At 45.4% G+C, this 8,193-nt stretch overlaps 1 protein-coding gene across 1 annotated transcript; it reads left to right on the top strand.

The window, feature by feature from the left end:
- Positions 1-489: 489 nt before the first annotated feature.
- Positions 490-7,008, top strand: LOC127311642 (cytochrome P450 711A1). The gene is made up of 5 exons (XM_051342095.2): positions 490-852; positions 978-1,130; positions 1,345-2,128; positions 2,224-2,319; positions 6,487-7,008. Exons 1-5 carry the CDS (start codon positions 629-631, stop codon positions 6,820-6,822), a joined length of 1,593 nt encoding a protein of 530 aa, XP_051198055.1. The 5' UTR covers positions 490-628; the 3' UTR covers positions 6,823-7,008.
- Positions 7,009-8,193: the final 1,185 nt, after the last annotated feature.

Raw genomic sequence — 8,193 nt, 5'->3', positions numbered from 1 at the left:
CGCGGAGCAAACCGTCGCGCAGCATCCGTTTACGTCGCCCCGTTGGAGATGCTAGGATGGCACCAATATATTTAGAAGAATGGTTTCTACAGGAAATTAAAGAATACACCGACCTAGCCTCGGACACATATAGAAAAGGACAAGATAACAAGAGCCTGGACAATTGTCGTTCTATCCTCCCCCGACAATTCGCATCTAGCACAGCTGATTGATTATTTAAATACGTGATAACAGGACAAGAGCCGCGCAGCCAGTATCTCGCCTTGTCCTTACCATTGGCATCTTAGCTGGACTCATATTCTGCTCACCCAATTCAAAAATGAGAGGCGTCGGAAATATTGTCGAGATAGCTATAGGTTGGGAGGCAAGCCAGGGTTCCGTCAGCAAAACTAGAGAAATTAGAATAAAGTAGTATGTCAGTATGTGTACCAAGTCCTAGTCAAAATTCCACAAACCAATGATTTAGATGCTACTGCGAAGCATAAGGTGGACTGTAGCGGGCCGCCGGCTGAACCCCCAGCTACAAGTAGCGGCGTCCGACAATGGATGCATACGCCTCGATCTTAGAATAAAGCCACGTCAGGTGTTAGCAAGTAGCATCCCCGACGAGCGCAGATCGAAGAGAGCGATGGAGATGGGAACGGTTGCATGGACAATCCAGGAGTACGCCTTCACGTTGGTGGCCATGGCCGTGGGGTTCCTAGTGGTGGCGTACCTCTACGAGCCCTACTGGAAGGTGCGGCACGTCCCGGGGCCATTGATGCTACCGCTCATCGGCCACCTCCACCTTCTTGCAATGTACGGCCCAGATGTCTTCTCTGTGCTCGCGAGAAGGCACGGCCCGATCTTCAGGTCTGGATTTCAATACTACCTGATAATGTTTATATATGTTGTCACTTGTCAGATAGCTCCAGATATATATATTTTTTCGATATGGTATGAAGTATAAAAATGGTTTTGGTACGATTTGCGTGTAGGTTTCACATGGGGAGGCAGCCGCTGATCATTGTCGCCGATGCTGAGCTCTGCAAAGAAGTTGGCATCAAGAAGTTCAAGAGCATGCCTAACAGGAGCATGCCTTCGCCTATCACCAACTCCCCGATCCATCAGAAAGGCCTCTTCTTCACACGGTACGTAGCTACCTCAGATCGTCAAATTTGAGATTGAGCACCGTACCGGCCGGGTATCTTCGGATTAATTAGCAGGTGTTCTGTTTTATTAGTAGTCTATACTTTTTAAAGACTGATCGAACATGCGAATTATTCACTATTAATTAGAGGGATTCGGCTGTGTTGGAACTTGGAAACTGGGTACGTATCTGAAAATTCTGTGTTAATTGGTCAGGGATTCGAGGTGGTCCGCGATGCGAAACATCATCATCTCCATCTACCAGCCATCCCACCTGGCCAGCCTCATCCCTACCATGGAGTCCTACATCGAACGCGCTGCCGGGAACCTGAGTGGTGGCGAGGAGGTTGTTTTCTCCAAGCTCGCCCTGAGCCTCTTCACCGACGTCATCGGACAGGCGGCGTTTGGAGCGGACTTTGCTCTGTCAGGAAAGCCGCTGTCGCCCGACGACAAGGGTGGCGTGGCGCCCAAAGTGTCGAAAGAGTTCGTCAACATGCACCTCCACGCGACCACATCGCTCAAGATGGACATGTCGGGGTCACTCTCCATTATCGTTGGCCAGCTGGTTCCGTTCCTACATCAACCGTTCCAGCAAGTGCTCAAGAGGATACCTGGCGCGGCCGATCGGGAGATCCATCACGTGAACCAAGAGCTTAGTAGACAGATGGATGTCATCGTCCACGACTTGGTGGCGGCCAGGAAGCAAGATCCGGCATCGCAGCAGCACAAGGACTTCCTCTCCGTGGTGCTCGCGGCGAGGGAACGGGGCGGCGCGGCTGTAGAGGAGCTGCTAACGCCGGACTACATGAGCGCACTCACGTACGAGCACCTCCTTGCTGGGTCAGCGACGACATCCTTCACGCTGTCCTCGGTGGTCTACCTCGTCGCCAAGCACCCGGAGGTGGAGGAGAAGCTGCTGGCGGAGATAGACGTTTTCAGCCCAGGCGATGGCGTACCTACGGCTGACGATCTGACGACGAGGTTCCCTTACCTCGATCAGGCACGCACATGCACGCGCGCTCTTCCTAATCCTACTCTACAGGAATTTGACCGACGTACTGCAATTAAATTTATATCTGTTACACCTACATGCAGGTGATCAAGGAATCAATGAGGTTCTACATGGTGTCGCCATTGGTGGCGAGAGAAGCCTCGGAGAGGGTGGAGATTGCTGGATATGTCCTTCCCAAGGTACGCTTCACGCCCTAGTACTCCTGTCTCCTTCCAAATGGACATCCTAGCTGCCCTCCATCTGTTTGTGATTGCTTTGAGATTGATACTACATAAAAGAAATATTTGCATATAAAAGAAACCACGCATTAGTACTCTCTCTTATTTTATAATACATGGATTTATTTTCTAGTGTTGATTGAATTTAAGAAAAATATCATCAGGTTTCGCTGAGTTTTATTAAGTTTCAAAAGTCAATGTTCAGAAATTATCAAAATATATTAAATATTGGTCTTTTTGTAGCTCCTTTCGTTGGGAACTTAAAATATTGAGATGGTTCGAAAATTTAAATTGTCGTTCTAAATTTACGAACATTTAAAATTTTAACCCTAGATCTAGTATTATATACGAGGATGAATCTAGTGGACACACGGTGCATAAAATATATGAGAGAGAGAGAGAACTGTTATGGACCCCACTTTCTATTAAACAGTTTTCTCGCATATGCAGCCATGGGATTGAGATCCGGTGACATGCCCATAGCATGTCACCAATGAACAGTAACTGTGACATGCACCTAGTTTTTGGCCGTTGGATCCAAACTCGATGGACAGATGAACATGAATAGGACATGCTACAGTGTACATGCTACAGTGCATATGCTACAGTACGCACGCTACAGTGTACCTGCTACAGGAACGGGCACAGTGACGCGCTACAGTACTTAATCTGGTCCGCTCGTTTTTGATCCAACGACCCATAGTGCATGTCACCGCACTGTTCATCGGTGACATGCCATGGGCATGTCACCGGATCCGTGTCCCCAGCCATGTGCCTCATATATCTGCCAAAGGTCCTACACATACATGCAAACAAGGAAACCAAGTAGTTGATCCTTTATGAACCCATCATCTACTATATGATGAACCAAATCGTGGGTCTGTCTAGTTCGATTTTGATGCAAATAGGTAATGATCATCTGTCGTTTTGGTGGAACCCGTTTTGGCAGATATGAAAAGAGTCGGTGAAGACAATATATACTACTACCTCCGGACGGAATTAATTGATGCACCAATCTGCTAATGACATGTATGTCCATGCCTTCCTCCGAGTCGATTAAATCCGACCAGAGGGAGTACTGCTTTTGTCCCACAAAAGACATATTTCATGGGGACGGATGAGTACTTAAAAACAAATATAGCAACCAATATCTAATACCCTGCTACGGGTCCAAGTTTCTTTTAAACAACTTGCAGTTTTCTCTCGTATGCAGCCATTCACCCTCGTATATCTGCTAAAGGCCCTACACACACTAGTGGAGACATGCCTTTTAGTCCCGGCCCGTAAGGGGCTTTAGTTTCGGTTGATCAACCGGAACTAAACATGCGTGACTAAAGGCTGAACCTTTAGTCCCGGCCAGGAAAAAAGGCCCTCCACGTGATCACCGCGGAGCGCGCCGGGGCGAAGGACCTTTAATCCTGGTTTGTAACACCAACCGGGACTAAAAGCTATTTCATCAACAAAAAAATTATCCATTTCCGTTTCTAATTATTTTTCACTCCCTCTTTTTCTCTATATTTTTTTTAGAATTTCTATTATTTCAGTTATTTGACAAATTTAGTCTCTAACTACACTTAATCTCTAGTCAAATTACTTACTCGTGGCCAAACTTCCCGCTCGGTTACCCATCATCTCTCACTACTCCAGCACTAGCACGCTTAACTTCCGAGTTCCTTCCCGTCCCGCCTCCAAGTGGTTCGCGTGCATGTTATTGACACTAGTATATCATATCAATCTCATTAACATGTTGGTCGATATCATACTTCTTTATTGTTTGAATCTAAATAATTCTTTTAATAAACAAAAGTAATGATGTAATAATAATCTTGAATAAATAAATAAACATTACTGAATATGGAGCTAATATTTTTAAAAAATAAACATTAATAATGTAATTAATATTTTTATATTTTTTTGCCAAACCTAAAAATTGGCTAACCTCTTTTATGATTAAGTAAGAGTAATCTTTATGCATGATTCAATTATTAATTTAAAATAAAAAAAATATGAAATCCTAAATTTCCGGCAAAAACTAAATCTTCGTCCTTTCATATTTCCCTTTGGAATTTTTACGATCTAAAAATTGGCTAACCGGGTAAACACAGTGAATTCGGATGTAACTTTTTCCCACGATCATATTGATATATTATACGTTTTTTTCGATGTCGTATGCAACCAGAAATCCTGTTTTACCTTTTTGTAAACCTTTTTTCATAAAAAGTTGAAATTTAAATTTGTTAATTTCTCTAATAGTAGGTTGCGTAATATATAGGAATCTCAAAATATTTTATTTTTTGAATTTTCAATCATTATCTAAGCTAAAAAAGGCGATCCACGGGAGGGGGGTGAAGGTGCGTGGAGAGCCATGAAAACCTAAAAAGACTTTAGTCCCGGTTCGTATTACTAACCGGGACTAAGGGCTTTTGCCCGGAGGCATCTTACTGCCATCTAAAGGTTTCTAATGAACCGGGACCAACAGGCGTCGTACGCATGGGCGAATTCGGGGCGACATGATCAGGCTTTTAGTCCCGGCCTAGACTACGGCCGGGACTAAAGGAGCCTGACGAAAGGTCTGTTTTCTACTAGTGACATACATGCAAAGAAGAGAACCGAATAGTCTGTACACTTTTCTTCTTAGACTTTATGAACCGATGCTCTACTATGTAATGAACATACACCGTGGGTTTAGCCCAGTGGTTTGGGTCGCAGTGGCACACCCTAACGACCGGAGTTCGAATCCTGTCAGGAGCGAATTTCTAGAATTGTCACGCCAAGTCGTTTTACTATGTAATGAACCGCATCATATGCCTCTTTGGTTCGCTTTTGATGCCATAGTGTAGATGGTTAGGCATGTCGTTTTGTCAGGGACAGAGACATGAGTTTGACGAATCAGTCTTATGATCGAGCTAAACTAGCTAAAACACAATAGACAAGGGCAGCCATGGGTAATCTGCTTAAGATAATCATGGCCATAGAGAGGGCGTACCTGCTCGGCCCCCTTCTGTCCATCCCTTTGTTTGGTGGAACCAGTTTGGTAGATCTAAGGAGTGGCAACGACCGGAGTTCGAATCCTGTGAGGAGCGAATTTCGGAATTGTCGCGCCAAGTCCTGCTTCTACTATATCATTAGCGTCTAGTTCCGCCTAGACATTGTTTCATCGTTCTACGTACTATGTTATGAACCGTATCATATGCCTCTTTGGTTCGCTTTTGATGCCATAGTGTAGATGGTTAGGCATGTCGTTTTGCCAGGGACATAGACATGAGTTAGACGAATCAGTCTTATGATCGAGCTAAACTAGCTAAAACACCATCGACAAGGGCAGCCATGGGTAACCTGCTTAAGATAATCATGGCCATAGAGAGGGTGTACCTGCTCGCCCCCTCTTCTGTCCATCCCTTTGTTTGGTGGAACCAGTTTGGCAGATCTAAGGAGTGGCAACGACCGGAGTTCGAATCCCGTGAGGAGCGAATTTCCGGAATTGTCACGCCAAGTCCCGCTTCTACTATATCATTAGCGTCTAGTTCCTCCTAGACAATGTTTCATCTGTTTCATCGGTTTACTATGTAATGAACCGCATCATATGCCTCTTTGGTTCGCTTTTGATGCCATAGTGTAGATGGTTAGGTATGTGTTTTGTCAGGGACAGAGACATGAGTTAGACGAATCAGTTTTATGATCGAGCTAATCTAGCTAAAATACCATAGACAAGGGCAGCCATGGGTAACCTGTTTAAAAGAATCATGGCCATAGAGAGGGTGTACCTGCTCGCCCCCCTTCTGTCCATCCCTTTGTTTGGTGGAACCAGTTTGGCAGATTTGAGGAGTGGCGGCGACGATTACATATACTACTACCTTTGTCCCACGAAAAATATACTCCCTCCGATCCATATTACTTGCCACTAAAATATATGTATCTACATTTAAAATATGTCTAGAAACATCTATATTAGTGTCAAGTAATATGAATCCGAGGGAGTATTAGATTTGTGTAAATTTAAATTTATCCGAAGTTAGAGGGAGTACATAAAAACAAATGTAGCAACGAAATATCTACACCCTGCTGTTGTTTATTTTACAAGGAACACGTAAACCTTGACATCGGTAGAAGTGGTTGCTATATATGCAGGGCACGTGGGTGTGGCTAGCGTTAGGTGTTCTCGCCAAGGACCCCATCAACTTCCCGACGCCGGAGCAGTTCCGGCCAGAGCGATTCGATCCTGATGGCGACGAGGAGAAACGACGTCATCCGTACGCGTTCATCCCCTTCGGCATAGGACCCAGGGCCTGTATCGGTCAGAAGTTCTCCATCCAAGAAATCAAGCTCGCCATGATACATCTGTACCGTCACTACGTGTTTCGTCACTCTCCTGCAATGGAGTCACCTCTGGAGTTTCAGTATGGGATCGTGGTCAACTTCAAACATGGAGTCAGGCTGCAGGTCATCAAGAGGCAGAAGGATTAGATTGTAACACGGTTATGATTTATTTTCTTTTGTTTTATGGTTGTTTGTGCAATATATGGACTTTTCAAGAATATGTAGAGCTGGTTGACTTAAGATGCATTGTTGCACGTGGATGTTTTTTTTTGCGGGTATTGCATTTGTAAGTCTTATGGAATGCGTATTGCTAATAACATGTGAGTTCCCAAATTTACGGCTTTTGCTTCTGTGCCCCCCCTCCCCCCCCCCCCCCCCGACCCCGGACGGTCTCTCTCTCTGTGGGCTAATTTATTCATGAATTAGTATTTTTAACTTTTCAGGAGTTACGTGACTCGAAAAAGGGCAAGATCAGGGGCCACTCTTCGAAAATTTTGAGAAAAACAAAATGAGCTAAAGTGGGACATCACGAGGTCAATGGGCTGGGAACAGGGCCCGGTGGCGTGCCCCACCCCCCCCCCCCCCCCCCCTTTACTAGGGCGCGCCACCAGATCTCCTTTCGTCGTCAAATGTCCAATTCGCTTCAATCTTGCGCCAACCGACTTGGCTTGACCTAAAAAAACCTTTATATATGACCCCAGGGTTTCCTCGAAGAGACAGAGGCAGAGATCAAAAACACCAAAAGAGAGAGTCTGTTGGCCGTCACCAGAGGAAGATTGGAGGGGGAACCGCTGCCGGAATCGCCTTCAGCCGCCTCTCCCCTTTCACCAACGCCTCCTCATCAATCTCCATGATGAGAGGGGGTAGTCTACCCCCTGTACAATGGGTTTGTGATGGTAACTTGATCCAATCTCTCTATATATGATCATAGTTGAATTCCATGTGATATGCCTTGTATGTCTATGGATCTATCTATGTAATTTTTATGGTGGATATTATAGTGTATGATGATACTTGTTATGCATCTAAGGTTATGTTGGATTTCTTATGATTTGTCATACTTCGGAGATGCTTCTATGATACATGTTATGATTTCTATTCTTAATGCCTTGTTTATCTTATAATGACGTGCTTGATATCACCAATTGTAGGTAGATGTGAGAGATGTGATTTGTTTCACACAACACATAGACCATTGCATCCATGTTTAAAAGTGTTTACCATATAGTAGTATGATGGAGTTCATTTCCCCCATCCCAGCTCCCACGCGTGAACAGTACCTTGAGAGGCTCTCGCCGCCGCCCGGGCCTCTCCGATGCCCTCTCAGCCGGATTAGCCGGGCGGAGCTGGGCTAGGAGGGGCGCCGGAGTAGTTAGGTCTAGTGGTAGGCTAGTTTTGGGCTCTATGCCCGGTAGTAGGAGCAGAGATCGGGGTCAGGGCGGCCAGATCTAGAGCTTCTTAGGGTTTCTCTCTCTTCTGCTTGTGCTCCTCCGGTCGGAGCTGGCGGCGGCTGAGGGG

The sequence above is a fragment of the Lolium perenne genome, chromosome 7, assembly GCF_019359855.2.
Source record: "Lolium perenne isolate Kyuss_39 chromosome 7, Kyuss_2.0, whole genome shotgun sequence".
NCBI lineage: Eukaryota > Viridiplantae > Streptophyta > Magnoliopsida > Poales > Poaceae > Lolium > Lolium perenne.
Note: the sequence above shows the minus strand (reverse complement) of the source record. Positions and strands in the feature narration are given on the sequence as shown.

What these genes read in the sequence shown, in the direction of transcription:
- LOC127311642 (XM_051342095.2), top strand. Translation starts at nt 629, where the DNA reads ATGGAGATGGGAACGGTTGCATGGACAATCCAGGAGTACGCCTTCACG. An exon ending in GGTTCCCTTACCTCGATCAG is followed by an intron (nt 2,129 to 2,223) that starts GCACGCACATGC and finishes ACCTACATGCAG; the next exon opens with GTGATCAAGGAATCAATGAG. An exon ending in CTGGATATGTCCTTCCCAAG is followed by an intron (nt 2,320 to 6,486) that starts GTACGCTTCACG and finishes CTATATATGCAG; the next exon opens with GGCACGTGGGTGTGGCTAGC.